The sequence below is a fragment of the Pinus tabuliformis genome, chromosome 2_1 (assembly GCF_031772625.1).
Source record: "Pinus tabuliformis cultivar Carrire ecotype Pingquan chromosome 2_1, CPIR1, whole genome shotgun sequence".
Taxonomy (NCBI): Eukaryota; Viridiplantae; Streptophyta; class Pinopsida; order Pinales; family Pinaceae; genus Pinus; species Pinus tabuliformis.
The window spans coordinates 285,226,700-285,245,042 of NC_142299.1; the positions used below are offsets into that span (position 1 = coordinate 285,226,700).

At 39.2% G+C, this 18,343-nt stretch overlaps 1 protein-coding gene across 6 annotated transcripts in view; it reads right to left on the minus strand.

The window, feature by feature from the left end:
* LOC149199891 (uncharacterized) overlaps nt 1-18,343 on the minus strand; it is a 184,731-nt gene that overhangs the window by 102,412 nt on the left and 63,976 nt on the right. For all 6 annotated transcript variants that reach the window (XM_089402547.1, XM_089402546.1, XM_089402550.1 and 3 more), the window contains exon 3: nt 13,606-13,657. In XM_089402547.1, coding sequence (XP_089258673.1) covers nt 13,606-13,657 — 52 coding nt within the window. The remainder of the gene's footprint in view (nt 1-13,605; nt 13,658-18,343) is intronic.

Below are 18,343 nucleotides of genomic sequence, written 5' to 3' on the forward strand. Positions count from 1 at the left end.
TGTCGTACAGATGCAGCAGTGGCAGTGGTAGAACCATGGGCAGCAGTATAGGATACAGCAATGTAGAGGATGGTGGGCAACAGGCCTAGCATCAACACAGGGACCGATGCCAGATCATCAGAGTAATACTCAGTGAGGAGTATTGCTAGAGCACAGTCCTCGCTAAGAGGGAGTGTTGATTTGGGGTAGCATCAAATGTGATCTAGCCACGAAATTTGGTGGAGAGGTTGGGGCACATGAGATCTCCAATACCCAGAAAGGGTTTGGGCAAATTCTAAACAGTTCAGGAGATATTAAAATAATTAATATTTTTAATGGAGTCCCTAAGTCTAAACTTAGGGAAAATAAAATATTAATGTGTATTAATATGAAACTGTGTTAAAATGGTGCAAAAGCCATGGATCAAGCCAGATCTAATCTTAGCCATTGATTAGGGACTTAATCTCGATCGTTGATATGTCAACAGGAAAAGTATAAAAGGAGGCTTGAGGGTCACTTGGAGTGTACACCAGAGTGATCAGTCATTCTATTCTCTAGAGCATGGTTTGCTAAGAGATAGAATTAGTGATCGGGAATTGCAGCTGAGGGGCATTGAGTAGAGAGAGACAGAGAGGCACAGATAGTGTCAGGCCAAGAGTAACTCCAGTTTGACAGAAAACTGATTCGATTTATTTCATTAGGTAGCTATTGTTATATACAAAGAATGTGACTGCTCAGTTCATCTTCTGATGACTGTTCACATTCCAAATTCACCCAATCGCAGAGGATTAGGTGTCAACATTCCCCCCCTTAATCTGAAGGGATGTTGGTGAGTCCAAGCATCATTCTGAATCTTTCAAGCTTTTCTCTTCCAAGCGCTTTGGTGAAGATGTCTGCAATTTGCTCATTTGTGGAACAATGACGGAGATGGATTGTTTTGGCCTCAACATGATGTCGGATCAGATGATATTTAGTATTGATGTGCTTTGTACGATCATGGAACTTTGGGTTCTTGGCCAACTTTATTGCAGAGGTGTTGTCAATCATGAGTGGAGTTGATTGTACTTGTTTTACCTGCAAATCTTCAAGAATTTTCCTGAGCCACACAATTTCTTTCGTTGCTTCAGCTGCTGCCACGTATTCTGCTTCTGTTGTGGAATCTGCTGGAACTGATTGTTTGCGTGATCTCCAAGAGACAGCTCCTGATCCAAGACTCATAGCATATCCTGAAGTAGATACCCCAGTTTCTTTGTCTCCATCGAAGTCTGAATCAGAGTATCCAATCAAGCTGAAGTCGTCCACCTGTGTATACTTGATTCCAAGGTCTTGAGTTCCCTTCAAGTACCTTAGAACTCTTTTTGCAGCAGACCAATGTCCCTCACAAGGCTTTTGCATAAACCTTGAGAGGATTCCAACAGCAAATGAAATGTCTGGTCTGCTAGTAGTGAGGTAGATGAGACTTCCTACAAGCTGTCTATACTTTGTTGCATCCTCAAATTCCTTTCCTTCAATAGATGTGAGCTTTAAGTTTTGTTCCATTGGAGTAGAAAGAGGATTGCACTCTGTCATGCCAAATCTGTTTAACAAATCTCCAATGTATTTCTTTTGAGAAAGAAATATGGATTTTGGATGTTGGGTTACTTCAATGCCAAGATAGTAATGAACATAGCCCAAATCAGTCATTTCAAAACTTTTCCCCAATTCCTTCTTTATGGATGCAATGTAGCTTTCATTGTTCCCTGTCATTAAAAGATCATCTACATATACCACAAGATATACAACTGTTTTGCCAACTTTCTTGACAAATAAAGTTGCATCATCAAGATCAAAATGATTGAAGTTGAGTTTCAGAAGATGCTCAGTTAGTTTTTCATACCAGGCTCGCAGTGCTTGTTTGAGGCCAGACAAGGACTTCACAAGTTTGCATACTTTTTGTTCATGTCCTTTCACAGCAAATCCTTCAGGCTGGGACATAAAAACATTCTCTTTTAGATCTCCATTCAAGAAGGCAGTTTTTACATCCATTTGATGGACTTTCCAACCGTTCTGAGCTGCTAGTGCAAAGAGTGTCCAGATGGTGGCCCATTTTGCTGTGGGGGCAAAAGTTTCCTCATAATCGACCCCTTCCTTCTGTGCAAAACCTTTTGCCACAAGCCTAGCTTTGTGCTTGTCAAGTGAGCCGTCAGCTTTGTACTTGTTCTTGTAGACCCACTTGCAGCCAATTGGTTTGGTTCCAAATGGAGGATCAACCAGCTTCCAAGTGTCGTTCTTTATGAGGGCATCATACTCCTTTTGCATCGCTTATTTCCATTTATCATGAGAAGCAGCTTCTTTGAAGGAAGTTGGTTCAAAATCTGTAGACAAGTTCAATTCACAATCATAAGAAACATCCATATCAACAGGTGAATTAGAGTCATTTACATCACCTCCATTTTGTCGGTTTGAATTTCTGGTTCCTGTTTTTCCAATTTCATCAGGATGAACACTTTCAAGTGTCTTTGTCAGCCACTTTGGGGGACCTTTCTGAGATGGTCCAGGCTGCTCTGTTGATTGAGTTGGGACTGAATCAAGATTGAGTCTCCCAATTCTATCAATTACATCACTTAAAGCATCATCCGTTGTTGGAGTTTCAGTCGGGGGAGAGTGTTCTTCAGAAGAAGATTCCACATGTTGATCTAGTATAGGAATCCCCCCTCAAGATGTGGAATCTGATTATCAAATTCTTGAAATGATTTCGTTTTTGCGAATCTATCCAAGCGATCAAGTTGTCGTTCAACAACATTGTCAGATTTGGATGATTCAAGAAAAATTACATCTCTAGATACAACAAACTTTTTATTTACTTCATCATAGAGGCGGTATGCTTTGGAGGTGTTTGAATACCCCAGGAAGATACACTTACGACTTCTAGCACCAAGTTTGTTTCTATGTACCTTTGGTATCAAAGCATAACAGGTGGAACCAAAGATCCTGAGATGTTTTACCGAAGGAACATGTCCATACCACAATTCATAAGGAGTCTTGTTTCTTATAGCATTAGATGGACATCTATTCTTTATATATGCAGCACATAGAACAACATCAGCCCAAAACATTATCTTTACATTTTTGAAGAAAAGCATGGATCGTACCATATTCAAGATTGTTCTATTCATTCTTTCAGCTACACCATTCTGTTGGGGATTATAAGGCACAGTTGTTTGATGTTTGATCCCATGTTGGCGAAGATAGTTTTCAAATTCATTTGATGTATATTCTTTTCCATTATCAGTGCGAATAGACCCAATATGAGATTGTGCATCATTTTCAATCCATTTATGAAAATTCTTGAATGTTTGAAAAGCATCATATTTGTTCTTCAATAAATAAACCCAACACATTCTGGTGTAATCATCAATAAATGTCATGATATATTTATTTCCATTTGCAGAAGGAACAGGCATTGGACCACATAAATCTGAATGAATGAGTTCAAGCTTCCTATGTGCTCTTGAATTTGAATCATGAAAAGACTGTTTGCTATGCTTTCCTAGAATGCAAGCATCACATTGCTTATGTTTCCTAGGAATTGTAGGCAAACCAGCAACACCATTTTTCTTCAATAAGCGGAGACTGTCATAGTTTAAATGTCCAAATCTAGCATGCCATAATAAACTTGATGGAAGTGTACCTTCTTCATGATGAGAAATATATGAGAAATGTTGTGCATGAGCAGGGGTTCCTTGCAGTTTGAGAAGCCTTTCTTCTATTCCCCTCATGACAAGTGAGTGGTCAGATTCTTTTCTTACCTCAAGCTTGCCATCAAACATATGAATGGAGTGACCTTGCTGGCGGATGTGGACCAAGGACAGCAAGTTTCTTTTGAGCTGTGGGAGATATAGAACATGATCCAGAAGAAAGTCTGGAAGACCAGGCAGTTTAAGCCTGATTGTGCCAAGCCCTGATGGCTTGATTTTTGACTGATCTGCAAAGTATACTGCTCCATCAACATTGTCAGTGAAATCTTCAAAAAAATCTTTTCTATGAGTCATGTGACAGGTTGCTCCTGAATCAAGCAACCAATCATTTTTCGAAGAAGCAAGTGAAGCATTAAACAAATCTTCATTTACTCCAATGTTACATTGTGCCTCAATATAGTGAGCGGATTCAGGTGCTTTACTTTTGTCTGTATCATCAGTTTTACCTTTCTGTTGGTTTCTTTTCTGCTCAATTTTGTCCCATGGTAGCTTGCATGTAGAGGCATCATGTGATCCATTTCTTTTGCAGCGAATGCAATGTAAGTCTGCCTTTTCTCCTTGAGAATGTCTGCCCCCCTGCCTCTGAAATATCTTCCTCTTCCTCTTCGTCCACCTCTTCCTCTTGTAGAATCTTGAGCAGGATGCTTTTCTTTATGAGCAAGGCACACAGTCTCTTCAGAAGATTCAGGGGCTGTCTTCTTTCCAAAGGCTTTCTCTCTTTCAGCAAACTTTTTCACAAGAGAGTCAAAGGTTATATCTTTAAGATTTCCATTTGCTTGTAAAGACTCAAGATAATTGGAGTAAGTAGGATAGAGTGCCTTGAGAAAAGCAATAAGAGGGATATCCATCTCAACCTTAGTGGATTTGATATCATGCATTATAGACTTTACTTCAGATGCAAGAGCAAGAGGATCATTATTTTTCAGTTCAAGAGTGAAGAGTTTAATCATGAGCTGAACAACTTCAAGTGCAGAATGTGAGTCATAGAGTTCTTTCAGCTTTTGTAAAGCTTCAAAGGCAGTTGAATATGATGAAATATGGCGACTTACTTCTTCATTTACAGATGCTGCGATTAATGCATAGGCTTTGTTGTTCTTGTTTTCCCAAATGACGAGTTCTTTGTCTGATGTAGGTTGTACTGGGTCATTGTCTCATTCTCTGACACACACTCCTTTCCACAACTCATTGAAAATGAGGGTGTGTTTTATCATCCGGGACCATTCAGGATAGTTCTCCTTGCCAGTGAGAACTATTCCTACCATAGAGATGATTGAATGCATTCTGTAAAAAAATACTTCTGCTGATAGAAAAAATACTTCTGCTGATAGAAAAAATACTTCTGCTGATATAAAAAATACTTCTGCTGATATACAGTGAAATTGTACTCAAAAGGGCAAAAAGATTTCAAATACTTTATGCACTATGTTTCTTCAAATCCCTCCAATGTTTGATAAAAGCATCAGCATTTCATTGAAATATTATGTACATATCACTTCAATGTTTTAAAATGTAATATATTTATATATTACATATCATTTTAATGCTTTAACTTTACGACACAGCAGGGTAACATTACCATTCAAATGATTTAAATGAAAAAAACTGCGCATTGATACTATTCACCTCCACAAAACTTGTGACTATGCGGCTGTTGTGAACGAGGTCTCGGTTCATAGTCGTTCACAAAAATAAGACTCAGAGAGGAAGAAGAAGACTCCTCCCCCATACCCATCACAATCCAACAATATCTCTCATTATTCACAGCAGGCAACGATGCCAGAAGCTCAGATGGGTAATGGTACCAATGACCGACACAAGCCAGCTCTGGAATTCATCGAGAATGTCACCACAAATGCAGATCAGGTGCAGACTCACGTTCTCTCCTCAATCTTGACGAGAAATGGCCTGAGGGGCAGAACTAACAGAGCAAGAAGTGTTTACCAGTAAAATAAAACCGCAGAGCGCTGTATCAGATCATAGACAAATGAGCAAACAAGCAAACAGCTCAATACCATACAACGTTTCAGCGTTAATACACATTCAACGTTAATACCATACAGCATTAATATTCCAGATTAAAAGAGCCGTGGAATAGTGAGTAAAACCCACAGCGTTAATACACATTCAATTTGAATCGCTTGGAGAACTGGAGTTTGACTGCAGCTGGAGAGCATCCTTCATATTCCTTTCAATGAAAAAAATTTGAAAAATGAATACCTCTCTGCAAGAAGGCCGAAAATTGAATAACTCTGCAAGAAGTATCCGCCGGATTCGATGCTCCGCTTCCACGGTGGCCTATGGTTTTCAAAAAAAATAAACGGTAAGGCAGACCGGTATCACAACGAAAAACCGGAGAAGTGAGGACAGAGGCGTTGAGGACAGCGCTCAGTGGACAGAACGACAGAGGCGTTTGAGGACAGAGCTCAGGTCAGAACGACAGAGGCGTTTGAGGACAGAGCTCAGGTCAGAACGACAGAGGACAGCGCTCAGTGGACAGTGCTCAGACCAGCGTACAGCCCACAGTAGCAAAAATGAAGGGAGTTACAACTATTTTGAGAACTGGCTCTGATACCATGTCAGGCCAGGAGTAACTCCAGTTTGACAGAAAACTGATTCGATTTATTTCATTAGGTAGCTATTGTTATATACAAAGAATGTGACTACTCACTTCATCTTCTGATGACTGTTCACATTCCAAATTCACCCAATCGCAGAGGATTAGGTGTCAACAGATAGTGCCGGGAGAGTAGCGCAGTAGCTAGGGAGAGTGACGCAGAGCCAGCCAGGGCTCATGCAAGGCCACGCAGAGGCAGCCAAGAGCTGTGTAGAGCCTCAAAGAGGCCAACGTTGCTGACGCAAGGCCTCCTAAGGCTGACGCAGACCCATTAGGAATGACGCAGGGCCAGCACTGGGCAGAGAAGGGTTGACGCAGTCCAAAAAAGGTTGACACTAGGGTTTCTAGGGCAGATTGTTGTTGAGGAGCTGCCGGAAGGATTATCCGGGGTTTCATCCAGGAGATTTGTCTCAAACTGAGAGGTATTACTACCAAGGAAATTCTCTGTTGGGTAAGCCAGTTTTGGCACCCAGATTGTACTCTGATATTTCATAATAAGAAAACCCTCAGATAGCTGCACCGATTTTCCCACATTGTGTTTTTCCTGGGACATTGGTCCAAAAATAATGGTGTCATATGGTGTGATTGTTTCTGTTTCCTTTAGTTGTTGATCTGTAATATGTTGAGCATGCACTAGTGTTTATTTTCAGTATTTACATTGTAAATAACTTGTTAAGTAAAATAACAAGTAGGTAGGAATAAATCAGATAAAGTGCATGGAGGGTTTCTACGTAAGTAGACTTAGAAACTTCAATAGGCAACAGTGCCAGAAATGTTACCACTCAAACTAGAAGGGTTCCTAAAAGGGGATCCTTAAAGGGCTACTATTAGGCTAAGGGCAACGATGGAGCAATAGCCCATTGTCACCTCAGTTAAGGCTCCCTACTCTTTACGAACTTTCACCGATGGGAGGAGACCCATTATGATAAGGATCACAAAATGGATGGCCCAAAGATAGGGCAAGGGGTGATCCTGGAAGCCTATTCACAAGAGAGGCTCAAATATGTGGCATGCCCTTCTTGGAACACAAGATGGAAGGCTCTCAAGGAAGGGCTTGGGGAGAATTTCAAGGGTTAGGTTTTGAGTATGTGTCTTATAAATGAGATCCCTAAGCCCTAGAACTCTTGTGGAAACTTGGGTTCCAAGTGGTCTTTGAAGAATTAACCTTGATAGGGCATGGGGCAACACGGGACCAAGTGGACCCAAGGTTATGTCAAGGGGATAGGATTTAGCAACCAATGATATGATTGACCTAATTAGGGAGGGGAAAGGGATCAAGGAATGAATTCTCAATGAAAGGGAATGCAAGGATCCCAGTGAGGTTTCTAGCCTAAGAAACCAAGGGCAAGAATTGGTCTATGATCTAGGGCCCATGATATCTCAAGATCCCACCGTCGGAATCTCATGAAATTTGGAGGGGTTCTTGAGGACACACCAGCGCAGTTGTGGACCAAAAATCGAAGTATTTGGATGGCTAGATTGTGAGATCATTGATGCCTTACGTGACCTAGAGGACTAGACCTACAGAAGAGTAGAGGGGAGAAGGAAAATAGGTTTAAGGTGATCACCTTATGGTGGACCAGTGCTTAATCCTTTAGAGAGATTTGGAATCAAGAGTAATTATGACTATGGACATTGAATTTTCTATGTCAAGGACACCTCAAAGACAACTTCGCATAGCATTAGGGCAACAGCAAAAGCAGCTTCAAGAGCTTTATACTTTCATTATGCAAGATTGATGGCTTATCAAGATTAATTTCAATGAAGAAGCATCTCTAGGAAAATTCATTCATAATACATGGCCCATAAATGAAGCATCACTATTTAGAAACAGAATTTCCACAACTTTGCATAAATGGATGCAGTAAATTAGCCCTAGTATAGCAAAATCCCAGCGACAATGTATGTGACAAGAATAGAAAAGAAAATAGCATTAAATTGTAGTTACATGTATTAAGAGTATGTCCAACCATCAAGAATTTGCCAATCAAGAAGCTCCAAGACGAGAAAATAATCCAAACATCAAAATTCATTCCATGCTCCAAAATTCGTCCTCCAAGAAGGATAGTGAAATTCTCAAGAGAGATACAAGTCCAATCCAAGTTATGATGCTAAAATGAATCCTTAGCGCTTCTATTTAAACACTTCTAAAGAGTTTGATTTAGCTACTTGGGACTACACTAGCCCCTAGAATAAAATAATGTGCAAAACAACTAATCGTTTGGTGACAAGCCCACCAAACTAGCCCATAAACAAAGAATAAGCCGCTCAAGAGGTTGAATGATCAATAATACACGTCATTGGGCCTTCTAATAAGCTTGATGAAGTCCGTAAGTGCCACAATGATGAATATGACTCCCAAAAGTAGTGGACAAGGGGCTGGCCCCTTGTTCTCCAAATAATAAACATGTGGCGCTCCCAATGGGTGTGATGGCACACAAGTAACCTCATGGGTCTCCAAGTAGATCAAATATGCCTGTAGACCATCTGTAAGGGCCCATATGATGGTGTAAGTGATGCCACATCAACATACAAGTCTTGGGTCATCTACCAAGTGCATGGTACACCTGTAGGGCCGGTTGGGCATGGTGAACCAGGTGCATATTCCTCATCCAATAGGTGAATATCGAGCAATCTCTGAACATCTATGGGGATCCATGGAGTGTTGTCTACTGTTGTGGAGGCCCATGGATCTCTACACACAACCTACATGTGCCAATGTAGCCCTCTGGAGGGTTAGGACCCCGTATAGGGAGACCAAACCCAAAATGGACACCATCTGCAATCTCGCATAAGATCCAATGCGTTCCCTGGCCTTCCAGTACAACAAGTCATTTAAGGAAATCAAGTTAAAGAGCTTACAAACCATGGACAACAGGAGGGCACTTCATAATGGCATGCCCTTCCATAGTGGGGTTTGGCATGTGCTAATGTCTCCAAGCTCCAAATGGGGTTAACCATGTACCCTATTAGGTGGTTTCTGCCTTTAAAGGGGGTAGTATGTCCAAGGTACATCCTTCAAAGGGTGGTGACATGTGATAAAGAGATGAATGGAGTAGGGACTGAATGGGCAGCCCTAGGCCACATGTTGGGGTACAAGGGTAGCTAGTAAAAGGGAAGCCTGCAATTGAAGTGAGTCATTGCAGACCTGTGATCTGAAGTTTTGAGCAACCTATGGTAGTAGTCACTTGTAAAGAGAAACTACACCTCAGACTAGACCACCTGTTAGCCTGTGACAGCTTACATTTGTGAAGGTTCAGTGCTTAAGCTTGAAGAAGGACTCAGAACAAAGGACAGTCACCTTAGAACAGTGAATACCCGACTTGCAGCTCGATTTATTGAACTGTTGTAGCTCGAAGTGCAAGCTTGAACAATCTCCTATATTAACTCGAATCAGGTACCTTGAAGTGTGAATTGTGTCCTGATTTGGTAGCAGAAATTGAAGATACTTTTGTAGCAATCACCTTGACCAGACCACTGAAAAATTTTGGAGTAGAATCAAAGGCACTTTTAAACATATTGAAGACACCCTTGAAGAATTCTTGAGGTAGCATATTGAAGACACTTTGAAAGATTCTTGAAGACATTTTTGGAGATCATAATGCATCGTTGAAGGCCATCATGAGGTAACCCTAGAGATTTTGTTCTGGGTAACATGAATAACAGTAGTGACACCTTCTATAAGACAAGGTTGTCATTGATGATGTAACGTGGAGACCAAGGTGAAGAATAAGCGAAGATTGACAGTGCTCGTTGAAGAAGACAATGGGAGTCGTGAAGTATAACCAAATATATCTTGATGAAGTAAAGCTAAGGGTTGGAGCCTCGAAAATACAAGGTTGGTGCCTTGGAAGACAGGGTCGGAGCCCTAGAGGATCAAAGTCCTCAAGAAACCAGGTCGAAGCCTGAACCAGATATAGGGTTGGAGCCCTTGAGGTTGGCGCCTCAAAATTGACAAGGTTGGAGCCTTGGAATTCCAAGTTGGTGCTTGGCAAATACAAGTTGGAGCCTGGGAGATTGAAGATCAGTGTCTTCATCTAGGGTTGGAGCCCTACATATATTGTACTTGATTTATTGAAGAAATTAATAAAAGCATTTATTCTTATTGTTGTTCATTTTACGTTCTAAATATAAGTGATCTAACTGGTAAAAGTAACAATTGAAAAGGAATACTGATTCACCCCCACCCCCCTCTCAGTATTTCCAACAATTAAAGTATAAAAGGTTTTGGAAGAAATACCAAAAGAATCGAAGGATAAAATTGATAAATTAATAGAAAAGGAATATAAAATCGACATGTTAATGGAAGAGTCTGAGAAATGATGGCAAACCCTATTAAGAAAGAGAAATGATGACAAGGATACTCAATTATCAAAATGAAAGAATTGACCAATTAACCTAGATGCATTATTTGCACAACCCTTGGCAAAGATAATTGAAAGAAAGATCAATACTCAATATGAGGTAGCTTTTGGATTTTCAAAGAAGGCAACCAATTATAGTGTAATAGGCGATTACAACACCACTAAAAGTCACCAATCAAAGAAGGAGAAAAAGAAAGAAACAATTGTTGTAAATGTGGAAAAAATTGGTCTCCAAGGCATAGATGTGAGGGAAGATCATTACACTACCATAGAATAGTGGATAGGAAGCATGTAGAAGTCCAAAAACCAAATGATGAAATCACTATAGCATAAACACCAAAAAAAACTTCACTGGCTTCAATTTTCATGTGCCCAACAAAATAGAAATGAAGAAAATGAACTTCAAAGAGATAATTACTCCAAAATACCAAATACAACAAACGAATGCAATACAGATTCCACCACATCTCATAAAGGATAAGATCCATTTGCTAAGAAAAGAAGAAAGCAAACCAATGATTCCATTAGCAACTATGACAAGGAAACCACAACCTAAGATGTTGAAGCTTAAAGGAATCATAAAAGATAGAAATGTAACAATTCTTGTTGTTGCTAAAAAATTTAACTTTCTGTACCCCACCAAGGACCTCACTGTTACGGTTGCTAATGGACAAAAGGCCAAAGAAATAGGAAGATGCCATAATGTGTCAATTCAAATACAAGAATTACAACTTCAAACAATATTCTATGCGCTACCGCTCGAAGAAATGGATATCATGCTAGGTGTGGAATAGTTGATGCAGTTGGGAAGTTATACCACAAACCTTGAAGAACAATTCATAAAGATTAATTGGCAAGGTCAACAGAGTCAACACTATAAACTATACAATGTTGAAGGTTCCACTCTCAAGAAGAATCAATTTGAATTAATAAAAATGGGGCAAGAAACACAATCAAACACACAACAACAAAAGAAATGGAAATGTAGTGCTATAAAGCATAGAACTTTCATGTTAAACAATCAGGTCAAAAGACTTCAGTCTATTGTGCAAACAATAGAAAGGAGACTCACCAACACACAAGGCCCAAATGAAGTCAAACCCCTAAAAATAGATAAACTTCATTCCACCACAGAAATGTGCTCAACTAGAGAGAATCATGTTTTCTATGCTTCAAAGACAAAGAATTCCTTAAGAGAGTGGCAATGTTATAAACATAATAATATTAGAAATATAATATATAATAATAATGTAATTAGTTTAAATCTTTAATGAAAAGTGAAAGGGCACATACCCCTTCAACTCATGACCAGTAAATATGTTCAAGTAGATTGTCACACGGCTCATTGTGGCATCCATCATCATTCATTTTATAAACATTTATTATTCATACATATAATTGCAAAAATCTTTTGCAATTTCGGCCATAAACGGTTTTGTTGTTAGATTGTAGATATCCTCTATAATCACCTCATTCTAGTCATTTCAATAAATTGAAATGGTCACCAATTGAAGCAATCAAGATGCATCTAAGAACCAACAATTACTGAGCCTCGGGGGTATCAATCCAAATGACTTCAATGTATTAGTTCTAGGTATCCTCTATTAATCACATGGCTCTAGTCATTTCAATCGATAAAAACTGTTACCAACTAAAGAAATCAATAAGCATCTAAGAACTCCACCTCGAGGGGCTTGCAGAAGTGATTTCCTATACAAATAGAAGAGCAATATAGGGGTACCTATCCCTAGAAAAAGTAGAGACTCCAAGGATCCAAACTTTGAAGAAATGAGACAAGTCTAATGATGGTCTTGAGGCATAGAGGACACCAAACTCCACCTAGAGAATGTGTTGATGAACAATTCATTTGCAACTAATGTAGCATCGTAATAGAAGGTTCTAGACTCTGGCGGTGGCCATCCTAACCCAATTGACCTAAAGACCTTGGAGCAATAAAGGACTGAGAGTCTAATGACCATGTCCAATAGGTGCATCTTGGATGAGATGCCCTAGAAGTGAAGCTGAAAATACTATCTCTCCAGCCAAGAAAGGGAACCATACCCCTTGTTAAGTTGAGGCTAGAAATCATGCCTCAAGCCAAAGCAACGCCCCGAGAAGAAAACAACCAAATATATATAGGTTGTGGCTATCTCAATCTCATCCCCTCGAAAGTAAAAATGGTAGTCAAAGAAAGCAAATTTAGACATGTAGGAGATGATCACCATAGTCTTAATTGCCAAAGATCATAGAAGCTAGAAGGGCATCAATCTATCTATACAGCCCCCCATGTGAAGTGGATCATGTCATCAACAAACAAAAGCAAGGAGATCAAGACGTTGTATAGAAGACAACCATCACCATCTTGTATGTGCTTCCAAAGAAACGACTCTAGCTGATCAATATAGATCCCAAAGAGAGGCGACGAGAGATGGCAACTTTGTTTGACACTATAGTGCTCCCAGTGAAGTCTGAGAGGCCTTGGATAGTGTGAAGATAACCAAGCATGAATTCACAGTCTCATCACAGCAGAAAAAGAGTCTCTGAAAGTCTGAAGTCAAAAGATGTGCCCATGTGTATGCATGCATACACTCAAAAACAAGATTCCACACCCAAGGAAATGTATTGTTTGTTCAAGTCATAAAATAATATGCCCATCCAGACAGTAAGTAAGAATCAAAAATAACAAAGGAACTGTTATAGGAATTACACAGTAAAACAAAGCTTGATTCTTATCACATGTGCAGGAGGTCATACTTATTGCTTAGAAATCTAAAAAACAAATAATAGAGACTATAATTTTCATAATGAAGGCCTAAAAAATTCATTAAAATTTAACCCAGCTAACAGGATCATTTATAGATTGACAATCTAGTTCAATTATTTTATGTATCAATAGGTCAATTGTGTTCACCTTTATTGAACCCATGAAATGCACTAAGAGTTCCTCCAGCAGTTGTTCCAACCTATGTAGCACACATCAAGATGTTAAAAAATCAAAACTACATGCAATGCTCAGTAGTTGTTTATTATGTTTTAAACCACCAATACTACATAAGGAAAAGAAAAATAGAAGCTGCATTACAAGGAGTAAGATAACATTTAAAAATAACTAGAGGTACATTTTGAAATCATCATTTATATCAGGCCAGGTGAATTTCTCCTGCTTAAGGGGATAACCCATATGGTTTCTGCTTGCTGAATAACAGGGTCTGACAATGTACGGCTTATATCTTCGGCAAAAAAAGATACCATGGCAAATCTATCAGCATGCTTCTTCACAATGAGACAAGTCTCCATTCAACATGATTCTTGTCCAAAAACAGGTGAAGGCAGATGCTTCAAAGTTCAAACGAAGAAGCTAGAGCTGCCACACAAGTTGTGCCAGTACCATTCACATTCATCAAATAGCAAACGTAGCAGTATTCTACAGTTACAGTAGACGTGCAGTGATGTGTAGACCTCTAACATGGAAGTAGCTGTAAATGGCCTGTTGCTGTTAAATGCACGGCACCTGCTTGTTTGTGCACAGATACTCCACAAGAGAATCATTAAAGAAAGAAACTCAAATCTAGACATGCCATGCAGTGTGCTGTGCTCCAGGCAATAGTAAATGCCCATTAAATCTTAATGGTAATTGAATTCATGAAATATGTCTCAACTATTGATTCAGTTAAACTGAAATGAAGTCCAAGGAACCACATTGAAATATTGTTGAGGTCCCAATAACCACATCTATGCCATGATGAAGGTGGAAAATTAAACTAAATATTTACCACAGAAGGCAAAAAAAAATCACAAAAGTGCCCTTAAATAGCCACAGAATATAGTAGGCGCCATGCCACAAAATGATATTTGTCCACATAGGACAAAGGTGCTGAAGTTCAATAGCTTGTTGGTATGAAGGGCCAGTAAAGGGCGCAGTTTGCTCTTATTTTCTTGTTGATATAATTGCTTGGCTAGGCAGCTCATGTTTGTAAAAAAAATATGGGTTCCTTTTAAGCAAAGAAAGAGACTTCAAATATCTCAGGATGACTGCAATAAGTAGTTTAATTTCTATAATGGGAAATCTGTTACGAGTTTTTCTCCATTTTCATGACTGTAGACAGCAGAGTCCTTTGGTTCAGAAAGTGCCACCAAGATACAAATATGTACATTCTGATTTTAGCCCTGAAATATCAGATATAGTGTTTTTTTTCATGTAAAAAAAAAAAAGAGAAGGGACAGTAAGAAGGGCTCCATGTGGGCACTGGATTAAATGTATATCAATAATCTGCCAGACCATACATGAGGCATTTAAAAAAAGACGTATAAACACCACATTCTCCCATTTGCTCATCATAATTTCTGGGCTATTATTGTGCCAATATTGAGATCTTTCTGGAACAGTGACATGTTCATGTAATGCAGCGGTTGTCTTTTGAGTTGGATTTCTGGGTGCATAGTTTGATATTGTAGGCTTTCACGTGTAGCCACTTGGCCTGCAAGTGCAACAACTTATTCCTAGAGAGTGACTTTCACTTCTCAAGATGACTTTTCTGTTTTCTAATCACTCAAGTTCAGCAACTGCAAAGAAAGTATTTGTGTATATATCTAAATAACTAAATATAACTACTTACAGTAAGAATTTGACAGTGGAGTGAATCTTTCACCCCCTTGACCACCACAATGTATCAGATTGCTTTAGGACAGCAACCAACATTAGAGTGGTAAATTGTCCCTTGGACTTGTATTGAAACTTGATACTAGTTTGGACCCAAACTGAGTGGAGTTGATGTTTGGTTATGTATTCATGCTGAATTTATGGCTGAAATTAATTTATCTCATGTCATTCTGATATGGTTCATGTCTATGGCCAATATGAATGTATGGCAGAGGTTTAAATGAGTAGAAGTGATTGATTTATGATCACATGTGGCATCTATTATTTCTGCATTCATGTTCACTTCATGATAATAAACCAAAGTAGTTCATGCAAAGTTAGAATAATATCTTCTGACAAGATGGACAAATCTGAACCATGTTGATCACATAGCAACTAGCTGATCGACAATCATATGCACATATATACATGTCAATTCATTCTGTTCAAGACAGTTTTGTATATTTAATAGATAAATAAGAAGGGAACTGATCAGAATTCAAAATATATATCTGACTTTATAGTTAAGGAGTGAAACATTTTATTGGAAGGTTTCCTTTGAACCAGCAGCCTAAATCTCCAAGTTTGCAATTTTGTTTCAGACATGTGGAAGACAAGGACATGGTAATTCTTGATGAGCTTTGTTACAACAAATGGGGGAATAGAACAAATTCTTCCAAGAAATCTGCAATGTATTGTTGCTATATTTAGGGCAGCACAAGCCTTACGCCAAAACACAGCCCTTGAGAAATATTACTCAAAAGAATGAACAAGAAGATAGAGCTGCATTTTGAAGAAAAAGAAATGGCCCTAGGAAGGAAGTGTTGTTAGTATAAAGAGGGTGAAAGTGCTTAGAGGTACCCAAGGACCCTAGCAGAGAAAATATCTGAACTTACAGCCCTGTAGGTGATGAGGAGAAAAACTTCAAACCAAATACCAAGTTGACTTGACCTAAACCACACCTAATAATACAATAAAAGAATAAAGTATGGCCATAGACATGATTAACAAGTAAAATAATGATACATATGAAGGGTTGTTAACACATGTATAAATTTCACCAATAATTCCAAAACCCCCCTTTCAGTTGAACAGGGGGGTACAGAGAGGTCATTACAACATAAGATTTACTTCCTCCTTAATGTTACGCAAGGGACCACATCAATCCCCCTCAACTCCATATCACCCACACCAACACAATTCCAAAAATTACCAAAGATAACATTTGGTGAAAGTAAAATGAAGTCGATGTTGGTGTGCTATGTTACCGCTCAAACTAGCAGGGGTCCTAAAAGGGGATCCTTGAAGGGCTACTACTAGGTTAAGGGCAACGAGCAATAGCCCATTGTCACCTCGATTAAGGCTCCCTACTCTTTACGGACTTTCACTGATGGGAGGAGACTCGTTATGATAAGAATCACGAAATGGATAGACCAATGATAGGGTAAGGGGTGATCCTGGAAACCTATCCACAAGAGAGGCTCAAATATTTGGCTTGCTTGCTTTGGAAGGCAAGGTTGAAAGTTCTCAAGGAAGGGCTTAAGGGGAATTTCAAGGTCTAGGTTTAGGGTATGTATTTTATAATGGAGGTTCCTAGGCCTTAAAATTCTTGTCAAAGCTTGGATTCCAAGTGATCCTTGAAGAATTATCCTTAATAGTGTATGGGACCACACGGGACCAAGTTCACCCGAGGTTAGGTTAAGGGGGGAGGGCTTAGTAATCAATGGTATGCTTGAATTATTCGGGAGGGAGAAAAGGATCAAAGAAAGAATTTTAATGCAAGAAAATGCGAGGATCCCAATGAGGTTTCTAGCCTAAGGAAACCAAGGGCATGATTCAATCTCGAGGCTAAGACTTGAGATATCTCAAAATCCCACCGTCAGAACTTCTTCAAAATTGGAGGGCGCCTTGGAGACACACCAACGCAATAGGGGCCAAGAGATTAAAAATTTTTGATGGGTGGCTTGCAAGATAAATGATGCCCTAGGAGACCTAATGGGCTAGGCCTAGAAAAGAAGAGGGGGTGAAATGAATAAGGTTTAAGGTGATCACCTTTTGGTGGACCAGTGCCTAATCCTTTGGGCAGATTGCAGTTAGGTAGAATATGACTATGGACTTTTGGATTTTCTAGGTCAAGGAGGCCTCAAAGACAACTTAGCTTAGCATTAGGGCAGCAGCGAAAGCAGCTTCAAAGACTTTATACTTCGTTTGGAGATATAGATGGCTTATCAAGATGAATTTCAGTAATGGAACATCCCTAGGAATATTCATTCATTATACATGGCCCATACATGAAGCATTCACTATCTAGAAACAAAATTTCCACAACTTCGCATAAATAGATGCAGCAAATAAGCCCTAGTATAGCGAAATCCCAACAACAATGTATGTGACAAAAATAGAAAGAAAGAATAGCATTAAATTGTACTTACATGTATAAGAATATATCCAACCATCCAAAATTTGCCATTCAAGAAGCTCCAAGACATGAGAAAATAATCCAAACATCAAAATTCATTCCATGCTCCAAAAATTCATCCTCCAAGAAGGATAGCGAAAATCTCTAAAGAGATACAAATCCCAAATCCAAGTGATGATGCTAAAATGAATTCACATCACTTGTATTTATACACTTCTAATGAGTTTGATTTAGCTAATTAGGCCTACATTAGCCCCTAGAATAAAATAATGTGCAAAATAACTAACTTTTGGTGACAAGCCCACCAAACTAGCTCATAAACAAAAGAATAAGCCTCTCAAGAGGTCGAATGATCAATATTACATGTCGTCGGGCCTAGTGAAGTCTAAAGGTGCCATAATGAGACACAGGACTCCCAAAAGTAGTGGACAAGGGGTTGGCCCCTTGTTCTCCAAATAATAAACCTGTGGTGCTCCCAATGGGTGCAGGGGCACACAAGTAACCTCATGGGTCTCCAAGTAGACGAGGATGCATGTAGATCATCTGCAAGGGCTCGGATTATGATGTAAGTGATGTCACATCATCATATAG